Source organism: Centroberyx affinis, unplaced genomic scaffold (genome assembly GCF_046629955.1).
Source record: "Centroberyx affinis isolate AG114_WGS23_722 - 3 ecotype Tasmania unplaced genomic scaffold, CSIRO-AGI_Caff_v1 ptg002000l_1, whole genome shotgun sequence".
NCBI lineage: Eukaryota > Metazoa > Chordata > Actinopteri > Beryciformes > Berycidae > Centroberyx > Centroberyx affinis.
In genome coordinates, this window is record NW_027280344.1 from 49203 (window position 1) to 65786 (window position 16584).

Genomic DNA, 16584 nt, shown 5'->3' on the forward strand with positions numbered 1-16584 from the left:
TTTCATTTACATATTTTCATTCATTTTTTTTGTATGAGTATGTTCTGCTGGGATTTTACACACCCTCATAATGCTGCAGTTCATATTATTTCATACTTTCACTTTCTTATGGAAAGGAATTGTCAGCTGTGTTCTCTATCTCTCTGCTCTATCCTGTTACTATTTTCCAACCCAACCCAATTTCCCCACAGGAATCATTCAAGTTTCGTTTTATCTTACGCTCTCTTAAATGCAAGATCAACCCTCAATCATAAAAATGATTTATTATGGAGCTGTTCACTTTAACCAAACAGGACATTACCGAATTCCTGCAGAGAGGCGGGACTTTGGAAATATTTTCCTCATTGGAACATAAGTTTCCTCCAGAGTCTCTTCTTCGCCTGTTTAATCATCGCAGCGAGGCAACACGCCCAGCTGCAGGGTGTATTGGAGGTCGGGTGGTGAAATGCGTTACTCTGTAAGTGTGAAAACAGCCAAAGGAGCACGGAGTTCCCTCCAGAAGCAGTGACTCAGCTCTGCTGGCTCCATCTGATCACAATGTTCTGTTTGGATCACTGTGGTTTGCTGCTGTGAATCTGGGGTTTCCCAAGTCTGCACATGCGATAATATTACGAAGAAGAAGAAGAGGAATAACAGGAAGAAAGCTTAATACTTGAAATGCATTGCGATGCATTGTAATCAGATTTTAAACCCATTAGAACCATAGATACACTTTTCATCCAATGTAATTATCAGGCAAAAAACAGAAAATTACAAATACAACAAATACAGTTGCCTCATAAAGTATTCAATACTTAATTTTTACAGTCTATGATTGAACCCCCCTAATTTTTTTTGCAATTCCAATGTGATATCTCAGACATCACCGGTACGATTTTGATGAAATTTAGAGGGAAGATGCACTTTGGCTCTGTGTTGTGGAGTTTAAAAACATTGCACTGATTGGCCTATAATTAAAGGTCAAGATTTCAAACTTTGACAGGCTCTAACTAGACTCCTGAATCGCGTCCCGGCCACTTTTCAGATTTTGTCGAGTGATTCAGAGAGTCTGGTGTTTCCCTCGGTCACTCAGAGAAACAATTGAGCCAATCGGCGCTTTCGTGGGTGGGACAAAAGTTTGTACCATTCGTGCGACTGTTTTTCATTGACGTTTCGGCAGAATAGATTTGTTGAAATCACCCCCCCGCCTTTGCAAAGATGATATTTTTGTCAAAACCATCCAACTTTCTTGGGTCAGTTGGTAAATGTCTGCTAATCATGGACGTAGAGGCTGACTGGCTGCAGCATCAGTGTGACTGAAGTGGCGTCAGAGCGGCCGGATACGTCAGTCACTGATTGGTTCAGATACGTCAGTCACTAGTGATCCGTTCAGATACGTCAGTCACTAGTGATCCGTTCAGATACGTCAGTCACTAGTGATCCGTTCAGATACGTCAGATACGTCAGTCACTAGTGATCGGTTCAGATACGTCAGATACGTCAGTCACTAGTGATCGGTCAGTTACGTCAGTCACTAGTGATCGGTTCAGATACGTCAGATACGTCAGTCGCTAGTGATTGGTTCAGATACGTCAGATACGTCAGTCACTAGTGATCGGTCAGTTACGTCAGTCACTAGTGATCGGTTCAGATACGTCAGTCGCTAGTGATTGGTTCAGATACGTCAGTCACTAGTGATCGGTCAGTTACGTCAGTCACTAGTGATCGGTTCAGATACGTCAGTCGCTAGTGATCGGTTCAGATACGTCAGTCACTAGTGATCGGTTCAGATACGTTAGATACGTCAGTCGCTAGTGATCGGTTCAGATACGTCAGTCACTAGTGATCGGTTCAGATACGTTAGATACGTCAGTCACTAGTGATCGGTTCAGATACGTCAGTCACTAGTGATCGGTTCAGATACGTCAGTCACTAGTGATCGGTTCAGATACGTCAGATACGTCAGTCGCTAGTGATCGGTTCAGATACGTCAGTCACTAGTGATCGGTTCAGATACGTCAGATACGTCAGTCGCTAGTGATCGGTTCAGATACGTCAGTCACTAGTGATCGGTTCAGATACGTTAGATACGTCAGTCACTAGTGATCGGTTCAGATACGTCAGTCACTAGTGATCGGTTCAGATACGTTAGATACGTCAGTCGCTAGTGATCGGTTCAGATACGTCAGTCACTAGTGATCGGTTCAGATACGTCAGATACGTCAGTCACTAGTGATCGGTTCAGATGCGTCAGTCACTAGTGATCGGTTCAGATACGTCAGTCACTAGTGATCGGTTCAGATACGTCAGATACGTCAGTCACTAGTGATCAGTCAGTTACGTCAGTCACTAGTGATCGGTTCAGATACGTCAGTCACTAGTGATTGGTTCAGATACGTCAGTCACTAGTGATCGGTTCAGATGCGTCAGTCACTAGTGATTGGTTCAGATACGTCAGTCACTAGTGATTGGTTCAGATACGTCAGATACGTCAGTCACTAGTGATCGGTTCAGATACGTCAGTAACTAGTGATCGGTTCAGATACGTCAGTCACTAGTGATCGGTTCAGATACGTCAGTCACTAGTGATCGGTTCAGATACGTCAGTCACTAGTGATCGGTTCAGATACGTCAGTTACTAATGATCGGTTCAGATACATCAGATATGTCAGTCACTAGTGATCGGTTTAGATACGTCAGTTACTAGTGATCGGTACAGATACGTCAGTCACTAGTGATCGGTTCAGATACGTCCGTCACTAGTGATTGGTTTGGGGAAAATCAACCCCCCGACACAGAAAACAGCCGAGGAGGAAATCTCAGGCTGAATAATGGAGTGGAAACCAGCAGGACATTCAGTCTGAATATCAGGCAAGGCCCTGATGCTACACCTCTGGTCCAGTTTTGATGAAACTTAGAATGATGATACATCTTGTTGCTGATTGGCTCAAGGGCTTCCTGCATCATTGTTGACTTGTTTCACTTGTTTTAAGTAAAATGAGACTTTAAAGACCCAATTCTGGCTTACATGCCTTGTTAAAATTGAGATTTTTAACAGTGTATCTATTTATTAATTTCCGTTTGTACTCCTAGCCATTTGGAATTGGACCTACCAGTTTCTCTCCTGGATCTCCCGGTTTAAGATTCAGGCTTCATCCCCCTTTCACTGAAAACGCAGGATTGAACCTATTTCAGTTACGTGATATTACATAATACATTTCAGTTGGGTGATATTGTCCTATTGCAGCTGTCAGGAGTCATCTGTGGTGTTTTGCAGTGCGGCGACATGTTGCCTCTTCCCTCCATGTTCCTGTCATCTTGGGTGGGTGTGAGCGGCGGCTGGCCGATACGCCGTGTTTGTTTTGAAACAGAAGTTTGGCTGCAATAGAGGACATTCCTCAGAAGATATCGAATATGAAAAACACTTTCTGACAGACAGACAGATAAGCGGCAACTGTGTGTGTGTGTGTGTGTGTGTGTGTGTGTGTGTGTGCATGTTTCAAGCAAAGGGAGTAATTCATTCTATCCACATAATTTGACTTATTCTTTATTTTGTCATCACTTCTCTGCTTCTGTGTATGTGTGTGTGAGTGTGTGTGTGTGTGTGTGTCAGGTTGGATGAAATCTATTCTCTATCTAGCATTCAACTAATTCTACATGTACTGTTTTTTACTTGTAGAAGAAGAAGAAAAGCAAGAAGAGCAGTAAGAAGAAGAAGAAGAAAGAGAGGGACCTGACAGCGGACAGGTGTGTGTATGTGTGTGTGTGTGTGTGTGTGTGTGTGTGTCTGTCCGTCTTATGTCAATATGTCTCTCAACCCTCTCTCTCTCATCTCTCTCTCTATCTCCCTCTCTCTCATCTCTCTCTCTATCTCCCTCTCTCTCTCTCATCTCTCTCTCTATCTCCCTCTCTCTCTCTCTCTCTCTCTCTCTCTCTCTCTCTCTCTCTCTCTCTCTCTCCCTCAGGTCCATTGAGTCTCTGTATGAAGAACTGATACTGGAGGGATTCCTGATACGACCAATGAATGTCAAGATCTCTGACTACACTGGTACCACACACACACACACACACACACATTTGGATTATTTAATTATTCCAGAAGTTCAACATGAATTACTACTACAACTACTACTACTACTACTACTACTACTACTACCACTGTTACTGCTAGTACTATTATTTCTGCTGCTACCACCACTGCTGCTTCCAACACACTAGATTTCCATTTTGGAAAAAAGATTGCTCAATATTTCTTAAACACAGCTGATTACATCATCTAAAATGACACCATTTTGTAAGCAAAGGTCTTAACTTTCATGATGATCCACAGTGAGTTTTTGTTTTGATTCCAGCAATCATTTCGTAAGAGCAGGTGTCATGTTTTTAAAATAGTGTTTATCTCATTTTTCGAATGAAGCCCTTCATGTGATGACTAAAGCCATCAGCCATGTGTCTGTAAGTGTGTGTGTGTGTGTGTGTATGTGTGTGTGTGTGTGTGTGTGTGTGTGTGTGTGTGTGTGTGTGTGTGTGTGTGTGTGTTCCCCCTGTCAGCCAGGCCAGCTGAGGCAAAGATCCCTAACATCACAGCTTGGGATTTATGAGTCAATCCTCCTCCCTGCTCCGCTCGCAGGCACAGTAACGCGGGGAAACCACCCGTCACCATGACACCCCGCTAAATCACGCTGAACAACACACACACGTGTATCGCTGCATGTATCCCACAAGCCCCTGCTCCTTGTCTCTCTATCTATCTATTCGTCTTTTTCAGCTGTCTGTCTCTCTCATCGTCTCTGGTGTGTCTTGTCTGGTTTTATTTTTTACCATAGAATGGAGTAGAATAGCAAGCAAGCGAGCAAGTTTATTTATATAGCACATTTCGTACACAGGGGCAATTCAGTGTGCTTTACATACATAAAAGCAAAAGGAACATCCATATATAATTAAAAGAAAGTACAAAGTACATAAAATAGTAGTTAAAAAGAGAGTAATATAATTAAAAGATAAGTAATACAAAAGAAAATTCAAAGTACATACTATCCCTCAATCATAGGCACATGAAAACAGAAATGTTTTTAACCTGGATTTAAAAATTGCTACATTTGGGGCACATCTAAGGACTTTAACGGTGCTATGAGTAGAATTTTAAAAAAATCAATACCATCATCAATGCAATCATTGTCAAATTAGTTGTGATATCTTGGTATAATGACTGTAAACAAATGACATCATGTTGGAGATGATTGGTCGCCTCTATCTCATCCCAGTGGTATTGTTAGTTCTAATGTTTCTCCACATTAAGACTACATTTCCCATAAGCCCTGTTGCAATTGTTTCCTTGTATCATAGCAACTAGTGACTAGTTTCTACTCATGCTGTTTGCCTGTTGATCTGTTTATTTCTTTTTCAGCTGTGTCTTCTTCATCTCTCTCTCTCTCTCCATCTTTCCCTCACTTTTTTCTGTATTTGCGCCAACATTTGTCTTCTCCATCTCTCCCCTCTCCTCTCTCTTCTTCTTTCCCTTACGTTTGAAGATGTCTGATACCTCTTAATTTTCTTTCTCCCATCTGTTTCTCTCTCTTCCATCTCTCCTCACCGCTGCCCACCTCTCTCCGTTTATCTCCGTTCGTCTCGCTACGTTCCCTTCTTCCCAAGTCCTTTTGATCAGTTGTTTTCATTGCTTTTCTTCTCTTTTTTAAAGGAAAACGTGTAGTTCATTCCCCTTGTCGTTTCAGATAAGAGAGTATTAACTTTATTGATCCTTCAGGGCGTATATTAGGTCAATGCCGGAGCAAAGAACTAGATGTACAAACCCGTTAACACAGAGTTGCTGTTGGCTGGAAACAGTTCCAGCCATGTTGACCGTTGGCAGATTGACAGATGTTTGCAGTTTACTCAAGTACGACTTTTGGGAATGTGCTGATGACAGGCCAGCGGGGGACATGTATTTTTCACAGACCGGGGTTTTCATCACTACAGCATCTCTGGACACTGTCCTAATTTGCTGTCTCAAATTTTTCATCATCTCCCCGTGATTTTCCAATTTTCTCCTTGTGCATTTCCCGCTATTCCTACCTCCTCTTCCTCTTCTCCACTCTGATCGTACAGCTGCTCCTCCATGTATGCAATTCTTACTGTTTGGGAAAGCTTTCATGCTAACCAACAGCTGTGCCGCATTTGTCACGACAGTGGAAATTGATTTAGACCATAATTCAAGGCTGTTTCAATGGGTTCAGTCAGTGTGCAGTTTGTCCACACACACACACACACACACACAGAGAGAGAAGTAGTTTTGCCCGCCGATGACTTCCCGGCTTTGATTTACTGTGTTGTACCTGGACGCCGGGAGCAAGCCGCTAATTAGACACAATCGATCTCTCAGGTTCATTAGAGGAAATCTATGCTGGTGTGATTTATACTCGTGGCTTTATGGGGCTCTGCTTAGTCTCCATACAGCTGAGTCTAATGATCCCTCTGATCCAAAGGCTTTTGTTTTTAGCCGTTATTTACTACACTTTTCTGCTTTGCATCTCATTATCTTTCCTGATTTGTCCTGAGGTTTATTTTTCATTGAAAGTGCATTACAAATAAAATACATTATTGTTGTTACTATTATTAGTAGTAGCAGTAGTAGTAGTAGTAGTAGTAGCAGCAGTAGTATTTATAGCAGTAGTAGTAGTAGTAGTTGTAGCAGTAGTAGTAGTAGTGGTAGTAGTAGTAGAGGTAGTAGTAGCAGTAGTAGTAGTAGTGATAGTAGTAGTAGAGGTAGTAGTAGCAGTAGTAATAGCAGCTGTAGTAGTAGTAGCAGTATAGTAGTAGTAGTAGAAGCAGTAGTAGTAGTAGTAGTAGTAGTAGCAGTACTAGTAATAGTAGTAGCAGCAGCAGCAGTAGTAGTAATTATACTAGCGGTACTAGTAGTAGTAGTAGTAGCAGCAGTAGTAGTAGCAATAGTAGTAGTAGCAGCAGTAGTAGTAGTATTAGTAGTAGTAGTAGCAGTAGTAGTAGTAGTAGTAGTAGTAGTAGTAGTAGTAGTAGTAGTAGCAGCAGTAGTAGCAGTAGCAGTTGTAGTAGTAGCAGTAGTAGTAGTAGCAGCAGTAGTAGTAGTAGTAATCACAGTACTAACTGTGTTCCATGAAACCAAGAACAACTTCATTTCCTGCCAAACTATTGTTGTTAGAGAAGTGGACTGTATATCATTAGTAGCATTTATTGTTTTGCTATAATTTCCTTTGGTACAGAATCTAAACCCTGGTCATTTTGACCTGTAAAACAGAGAAATGCCTCTGAGCAGCTCCACTGGAGGAGCTGGGGGCTCAGTGCCTTGCTGAAGGGAACCTCAGCAGCAGGAGTTGAAGGAGGGAAAGTGTGTGTCATTCTCCTCCCTGCCCAGATTCTCTTATCCGTGATTCAAACCTCCGACCCTCCAGTCACAATCTCTCTCCTCTAACCATTAGGCAGCAGCCGCACCCTGATTATTTTCATGATGATGAGTTTCCAGCCCCTTTGGCTGTGAGAAAATGAATAAGACTTTAACAGGCTGCACAGTGTGGAGACTTGTCCTTCATTGGTTTAACATCATCAGGATGATGATGATTGGAGTATGACTACCCAGATGAAGGGAATAAGAAAATACCTTATAAGGCTGGTAGAGGATTGAAATGAAGTCATAGGTTCTCCTTGAAGTGCGTGTGCATTTTAATGCAGCTGTCTTTTTGTCTGCCTATCTGTGTCTACGTCAGTATGACATACTGAGCTGTACATATGTGTGTGTGTGTGTGTGTGTGTGTGTGTGTCAGTCCTTCAGTCTATCTGTGCAAATAAAATAAGATGAAACTTTAAATGATCCCTATGAGGAAATCGGGTCATCACAGCAGCAAATAGTGCAAATGATGGTCATACAAAAACATACACAAAAATACATTTTAACACAGAACATAGAATGTGAATGAAAGGTAAAAGGTTTGGATTACAGTATTAGGAGAGTGTGCAAAATAGCAGAGTAGTAGCAGAAAAACTTACTGAAACAAAAGAAAAAAGAATGAAAGATGGTATTATATAAAAACAATTTCTGACTTCCTACTAGGAAAGATGCAATCGAACGGCTCTTCAAGTCAGAATCACAAGTAGGAAACACTACACAGCATTTAGGCCAGTTTAACATGTTTATAATCCTCTTTAGTTAATTTTCAAAGCTGTAACAAGGGGAACAGGATTTTACACTGGGCTAAGAAACGCTTGCAGGCGTCCATGTTTCTCCCCTGTTTTTTTAAACTGGACCACTGGAACGCACGGAGGTTGTAATTACGACCAACCAGATGGGAATTTCCAGCTTCGGGTTTTGAATGCAACACAGCATTAGTTCACTCTCTTCAGTGTTGTAATATTTTAGAAAATGTCAATGTTGATCCCTTGTCCCCTCTCCGTCCTGCAGGTGAGTACAGCTACCTGGGCTCCACCCTGCGGCAGGCGGACGTCGAGCCCATGCCCTCTCTGTCCGACGTGCGGCAGCTCATCGCCCTCTGGGGCATCCTGCCTCTGGGTGAGGGACAGCTGGTCTGTCTGTCTGTCTGTCTGTCTGTCTGGATGTCTGTCTGTATGTTTACCATGACTGAATTCATTCTCATCTCTAAAGATAGGCTATAGAGGCTTTGTGGTTGTGTCACAAATCTTCTATCAGTCTAGCTGGTGCCAGTGGAGAACTGGCTGTACGCAAATAATGTCTATAAATCTATAACCAGGCTAGAAACAGAGAGCCAGCTGAAACAGCTTGTTCAGTCAGAGACACTTGACACGTCAAAGGAGACTGGACCATTACAGCACTAATGGTTATACAGTTATATTTGGTGGAAAAGGCTCTGCTCTTGAGGATGCTCCCCAATGAATCCAAGCAGCATGCAAGAGATTCTGCGGGGAGCACAATAAACCCCCCAAGTCATAGAAGACGTATCATAATAATATGAACCAACATAAAAGATAGAGATAGCTTGCACCAGCATCCTGAGAGCAGATAATACAGGAGGAGGTCGGGGTGGTGGAGGGAATTTGCATTGACTCAACACAGCAGCGGCATGAATGAACGGCAGTGTGAGCTGGCAGATTATAAAGACCGCCTCATGTTGTTTGAATGTGATTGGTGATGAGAGTCAGCTTGGATTGGACAACTGGTAGCCAATCAGCTGATAGCGTGCACGACTTCAGTGTTCTGCCTGAACTAACACGATGCTTCATTTGTAGTGTGGCTGTAGATCCATTCAGTAACGTTCTGAGTAAAAGTGAATAGTGTGATAAGGTGGATTTGTTTCCAAATGTAGGTTACTGTGACACAGTAAACTGTCTCGTCTTTAGCCCTAGTCTCTACTCCAAAACATGAAGAGTTGTAGCTTGAGAAGAGTCAGCTCAGTTAACCTGAACACACTGTTAGCTAGTCCTATTTAAACACTAAATCAATCAGATGGATCAGTGATGAAATGATCAGTTCAGTCAGAAACAGACAGAAATTAACCGTCTGTTCAATTCTGTTGAGACGGACAAGTTTTATGTTTATGTTTAAAGTAGTAAGCTGTTCTCAGAGCTGAGGACCTCCAATATGGCTGCCAAACACTATGCATGCGAACACACACACAGACCTCCACCTACACAAGCTACACACACATTGACTTTCCACTGGCATAAATGCCATTTATAGCTCTATTACTCTCATCTCCTTGTCTTATAAATAACTATTTCTGATATAGTTAGCTATATGTTCTAGGTTGGCAGTTTACTTCAAAATGAAACTGCAATGCACCTAACAACCATATAGAGCCTTCATTATCAAAAAACTCATTACAGATTGGATATAGGAGGCTGTATTTCTGGCAAAAGATGTTCAGCTTTTGAATTTGGAGGTAAATCCACTTCCTGAACTGAGTGAATTAACTGTGAACTGAGCCTGACTCTGGTGTAGATGGCAGCCAAACTAACAGAAGCATCCTGCACCAACACACTGCGCCGCCCTCCTGCTGACCTGCCGGTCGCACCGAGAGCCGCTGACACACAGCAGAAACCTTAGAGTCACACATCAATATTTCATCCACAGTGTGTTGTGTGTGTGTGTGTGTGTGTGTGTGTGTGTGTGTGTGTGTGTGAGGTGTGTGTAGCCTTTTAAACTGTATGTGACCCTGGCAGTGCTTAACACTCTCATTTTCGCTGAATGAACTGGAGTAGTGTTGGGTATCGCTGCTACTGCAGGCTGCAACAGTGCTGAAATACAGTGTTTCACTCCAAAAAGTGGAAAGTTTCATTCTAAACTTCTATATACTGTGTCTATTTTGGAAAAATGTTGCTGCCTGAAATTCATCAGTCAGTATTTTTCAAAAACGCAGATGTTTCTACTATCAAAAACAGAATTATTTGTAAGCAAAGATGTCTAAAGATGACTCATAACTTCAACAAGAACCCCATAATGTGCTTTACTTTCATGCCAGCAATAATTTTGAAAGCGTATGTTTCTACTTTTTCAAATGGTGGATCTAATTTTTTACACAAAACTCTTCAAGTATGGATACCAAAGGTTAGAGGACTTTTCTGGAAACGTACTCTTCAGTAACGGTTACTCCCAGGCAAAAGTCATTAAGATTTTACACTCGTTTCATCTTTCTTCAGCCCAAAAAATAATAGATGACTCATTTTGGTGTGGCTCTTGCAAAATAACTGATGGACCATTATTCATCCAAGGCATGGGGAAGGTTCCTCCTAAGCTCCTATCAACTAACCCTGACCCTAAAATAACAGAATAGTCAAGTATGAGGAGGGGTGAATACTCAAATACCCGAAATTACTCAAGTACAGGAAAAAGTAGGATTCGGATTGTGTGTGTGTGTGTGTGTGTGTGTGTGTGTGTGTGTGTGTGTGTGTGTGTGTGTGTCAGTTAGGGCTGGGCGATATGGTTGAAATCCATGTCATGATCATCATAATCATAAAAATCGTTTTCACTATTGATATATATCACGATACGGCTAATGTACTGGTACGCAAAATCACGTTAAATAAATTCATGTTCATCCCATTGAACCGAATGGTAATGTTAGTTTAGACTGCAGAATCGTGTGTCATGATATCCCAAAACTCAACATATCATCACAAATTAGTGAGACCAAAAACTATTTTCCTGCCTTGGTGGGACAATTCTGTTTATTCTATTCTGTTCCATTCTATTCTATTCTATGACAGTGATTCTCAACCTTTTTCACATCAAGGACCCCTAGTTTAGTCCACATTAGGGCCACGGACCCCCATTTGATGAGATTTTGTGTCTCGGACCCAAATCTGAGAATATTTTTATTGTTACATATGATTTTGTCCAGATTTACATGTTAGATTTACATATCTGTATTGTAGGTAGAGAGATAGTCATTCTTCTCTAATTGTGTTAACTTCTTGTAAATAAAATAATGGTGAAATCTAACAATTCATCAATTTGCTGGGGACCCCCTGGAACCCCCTCAAGGTGGTCCCCAGACCCCACATTGAGAACCACTGTTCTGTGATACTACTGAAAGATGATAAATGAGGCTTAGTGTCAGTATGTCTGAGTGTATACAGTGAGCGATATTCGTGTGTGTGTGTGTGTGTGTGTGTGTGTGTGTGTGGCAGCATGCAGAGGAAAACTCTCAAAAGTTAAAAACCAACACTAGGCCTTTCTCTGTCAGTCCGCACCCATCAGAGAGAATTAAACACTCTGAGCCGCCACCCAGGAGTGACATCAGCTCTGTGGGTGGACACACCGCTCTCCAATCAACACCTGTCCACTCCAAGTACCTGTCACCGCATCATCAACACTTATTAATACTGGAGAAATGTGCTGTGTGCAGGACTTCAGACCGCCACAACTGACAGATTTTCAAGATTCAGGCCGAATCAGCAGCTGAATCTCCTGCCTGTGTGTGGGCAACCAGGTGGATTTAATGGGGAGAGATATAAGATATAAAGGAGTAAAACTGAGGATTTTTGGTTTGTTTTAACCTCTTGAGGTTAACCTCAGACGGGTGGAGTTTGCCACATAGGAATGTATTATGAACGGTCTGTTTATGGTAACACTTAACTTGAAACGGTGTTCATAAGGCTTTATAAGCACATTGGATGTGTATGATAATTATTATAATCAGAGTGTGATTTAATACGCAAAACCCAAAATACCGAAAGATTTATGGAGTCTGTCTCCTTATATTCTTATTGGTAACACTTTACAATAAGGGTCACTAAGTTAAGTTAAGCATTAACTAACTAAGTGTTACCTTCTTATTTTATTTTATTTTATCTTTACTTCACGTCTGGTTTCATTTTTAATCTATTCTTGTCTTCTGTTCTATGTATTCACTATTTATTTATTTATTTATTTATTTATTTATTTATCTTAACTGTTTTGGAAAGCACTTTGTAACAGTTAAAAAAGTGCCATATTAATAAAGTTTAATATTATTATCTGATCTGATTATATTGCAACAAAAGTTTATCTCTGCTTCTAATTGTCTTATAATCTGTTTGTGACGCATCACTCTGCACTTCCAGTAAAGTTTTACTCAATTTAATCCGAAATGCCCTGGTGCAGTAAACCCCACCCATCTGGTCCTCCAAGCGGTTTAAAACAAACACTAAGGATTTGCAGATTGAGAGAGCATTCCTGAGTGCATCCAAAACATTAAAGCTCACTGGAGTCAAAGATGAAAGAAAAAAAAAGAAACCAAGGCCTTTTTCTTTTATGTGCAAAAGTTCAAAGGTCTTTTAGCTTTTACACACAAAAGAAGAGCTTGGCTTCCTTTTTTCCAAATGCCAAGGATTATTTTGAACCAGAATTCGACCCAGGTTTGGTATACAGGTGGAAATAAATGGACATGTGGCTTCTACACCTGCTGCTGTGTATTCATATCAGCACTTTTCTCAGATAATTCACAATAGGACATTGTTTTTGTTTTTCCCGGACGTTCTCGCTGTTTCTCACCAGGCTCTGGCACCAGTTCAGACACTCGCACTGCGGTCTTTGTCTTGTTATTGCTCCCATGAGGCTTTACACTCTCAATATTGTCCTATAGAGGATATTATCAAGTATTTATACACTAACAGGAGATACGTAGTGGAAGTGATCAAAATGAAAGGAAACGTCAGAGTAAAGACTTCCTTCGGTGTATGTGTTTACCTGCAGTTTGACATTCCCACATTATTCATGAGATTCAGAGTCGCTGTGTGAATAATAATATAAGATAAGATGAACTTTATGGGTCTGTAAAGGGGGGATTAGGTCTCATGGCAGCAGTGAAGGATGAGATCTAGATGAAAATGCAATAAATTAAGTGATTATTGACAGATTCAAAGCTTTACAGATGTTTCCAGAAGTCTTGCTGCTCCCTTTAGTTTTACAAAACTCTCTTATCACCGCTCTTATTCCAAGTGGCTGCTGTCACTTTGCCGTTGACAGCATTGCCCCCTACAGACTTCCTTTGACAGAGAAAAACTGAATAAAAATAGAAGAAAAACTGAAGAGAGGAGGGATTTGTCTGAAGTTTCATCAATTGAGCTTTTGGATGCAAGGATAAGAAAGACTGGAAGACTCTTGATCAGTATATTTTCCACAATGCTTATCTTTGTTTGCATCAAAATAACCCTAATGTCATGCTGCAGGTAGCTGGTAGACCACAAACTCCAGGTTGTCCACCACTGATGTAGGATCATATACATTCAGTCTCCTTATTAACTGTATAAGAACCAGAAGTGTAGTATATTTTCCAGTCTTCAGTATTCAGTCTTAAAATCTTATTTTTCTCAAAACAAGTAGAGAAATCTGCCAATGGGCCGAGATGATTTCTCTCTTTTCCAAAAGCAAGATACATTATCTTCAAATATGTCAGATCACTTCATTAGTAACAGTGTCACTTGATTCAAGAACATTTTTGAAACAAGTTGGTTTGTCTTTTAGGCTAATACTGAATCTTAGCGAGTCCAAATATTGTTAATTTTCTTAAAGCAAGGGCAAAATTTTAGCCGTTGGGGTGACAGTCTTTCACTTGTCTCCAAATCCCTTTCACCTATTTTGTGAATTTTCCTGAAACAAGTTTAATAATAAGTGGTCTTTCTCCTCTAGCATCATATTATTATTTACTTTCAATTTACTTACTGTAATTCAGGAAGTGGAAGTTTCTGCAATCACAATCACTTCATTCCCCAAGCACAATAATTGTACAGGAGCTCATCAGTGTTTTAAGAACGATCTGACTTTCCCCCACTGGCAGATTTTCCACTTCTTTAAAGAAAAATGAGATTTCAAGACTCAGCGGTAGATTAAATTACATTCTGCTACAGACTGTATCATACTGAGACTTAAAGAGACTCTGGTTTTTCAGTGTAAGTCTGGTAGCAGAGATGCAATCAGCTCCTCCAACATCCTCCCTCAACTCTCACACAGTCTGTCATCAACTTTAATGTGACCGCAGCCTCTGCCAGCTATTGTGTCTCTTAATGACCTCCACACCGGGGCTGCATGGAAGAGGGGGGCGGGGGGGGGGGGGGGGGTGTTTGGCTTCGCTTCCCCAGGGAGCAGAGGGGGTTCCTGGGGAGAGGGGCTGCACCTGCTCTGGGTTCCCCGGGTGTGGAGGTGGGCGGGCGGACGGGCTTCGCTCTCACGCTCTGCTCCCTGGCGGCCTTCCAGCCCCTCCGCTTAATCACAGCTAAGATCACAGAGCGCACAATGACGCTCGGCCCGGCCAGAAGTTACGGAGCTATTGTGTCGCTGTGGTGGGATCTAGAGATGCTTGTTCTAACACTGTGTAGGTGAAGCAAAGGCTGAGAAGGTCTGGAAGTGGTTGTCGGGGTCCAGAGAGATTCACTGGTTAAGATCCATGTATCTACAACCACATATATCTCTACTGAATCCCACCAGCTCATTTTCTACTATTTCTACATTCCTATACTGCAGAAAATGACAAGTTGTCCAGTGATTTTCTCTTGTCTCCAGACCTATCAAGCTTATTTCATTATATTTTTAGTCAAATTCTCTCACTGCACTGGCAGATAATCTTGCTGGTTTACATAAATTCCACTTGATTCATGCCAATATGACTTCTTCTTTCAAGAAATCATCATGAAACAATGAAGAAAATCTGGAAACAAGAAACTTTCTCCAAGACAATTTCACTTTTACCAAGAAAATGTCCTGAAACAAGTTACATTCTCCTGGAAAAGGTCACATTTGTTGAAACCTTTGTTGAAACCTTTGTTGAAATTTGTTGAAAAAGAGGCTGATAGAGGCTGACAGGCTTCTCACTGATGGTCTCATTTGTTTACAGTAATTATACTAATGTCTCAAAATGAATGTGGTGATGATTTATTGATGTTGAGCGCACCTTTAAACAAAGAGGAGAGCTGATTGTTGTCTCTACATCTGCCTCCAGGATCCCAGTCGGTCCATGAGAAAGCCCCTGTGGTGAAGGCGATGCTGCTGGCCGGTCCGGCCGGTGTGGGGAAGAAGATGCTGGTCCACGCCGTCTGCACCGAGACCGGAGCCAACCTCTTCAACCTTTCCCCCGGCAACCTGACGGGCAAATACCCCGGTCGCACCGGGCTGCAGTACCTGCTGCACATGGTGTTCAAGGTGGGTGAGAAACTGGAACTGTGCATTCTTGACAAACGAAAGAAAATGCAAGAGGGATGAATTAATTGATCTCTGAGGGGAAAGTGGGTCATTACAGAAGATTGAAGATGTTATCATCTTGTCAAACAAAGAAGATTTATAGGTCCCATATGGTGTAAAACAGGACTCCCCTTGCCTCTGTGATGATAAAGGAGTTGGATGGTCTATCTAAACATGGTGAAAGTATCAAAGCGCACGGTCGCCAACTAAATCCACACAATCCATATTAGAAAAGCGAGCCTCTAAACGAGCCGTTTGGACTTCTGTAACTTTGTGGCGTCACAAAGGTTCGCTCATTATCATTTTTGTAAGAAATAATAGACTAACAAAGTGTTTTTTTCAAAGCTGTTGAGCGGTTGTCATTGTTTATTACCGGAGAGTTTTCCCTACCTGTAGCTGCCGGGCCGCGGCGTCTCAGGTTTCACTCTTGAAACGGTTAGCCGATCGGAACAGAGGGGTCGTTAATATTAATGAGCCTTAAAGACACGGCGACAGAGACAGCCTGTTCTTGGTAAGGCTCAGAGAGATGCTGGAAAATGAACGTGTAAAAATGGATAGAGAGTGTTTTTGGTACATGACACCACACACACAGCTTTGAATGGACCTCAAGACACAAAATAAAAACTGGAAAGTGGAGAATATGGAGCTTTAAGTTACTTCTCTTTAAAAGAAAATACCCTGTTTTGCTTTTATTTTGAGCTGAAAACAGTTTTGTAAAATTAGGTGCAACATTTCAAATGGTGAATTTTTCAATTTAGAATGAGACTTAGATTTGGGGTCAAGTCATTTCTAATTCAATCAAATCTAGATAAAAATAGATAAAATTGCAGTCGATTTTCTAATGATGGGGCATCCATTTTTTATTCATTTTTACAATGGATATGCCAATCCTCTTCATACAAAAAGCCTCTGGAGGCTGAAGGCCCTCCTGCCACACCAAGGTCTGG

General features: G+C 41.5%; 1 protein-coding gene across 1 annotated transcript in view; it reads left to right on the forward strand.

Moving 5' to 3' along the window:
• Window positions 1-16584, forward strand: part of iqca1 (IQ motif containing with AAA domain 1) — a 70926-nt gene that overhangs the window by 44535 nt on the left and 9807 nt on the right. Inside the window, exons 13-16 of the mRNA XM_071530934.1 lie at window positions 3659-3726; window positions 3945-4027; window positions 8408-8515; window positions 15399-15598. Coding sequence (XP_071387035.1) covers window positions 3659-3726; window positions 3945-4027; window positions 8408-8515; window positions 15399-15598 — 459 coding nt within the window. The remainder of the gene's footprint in view (window positions 1-3658; window positions 3727-3944; window positions 4028-8407; window positions 8516-15398; window positions 15599-16584) is intronic.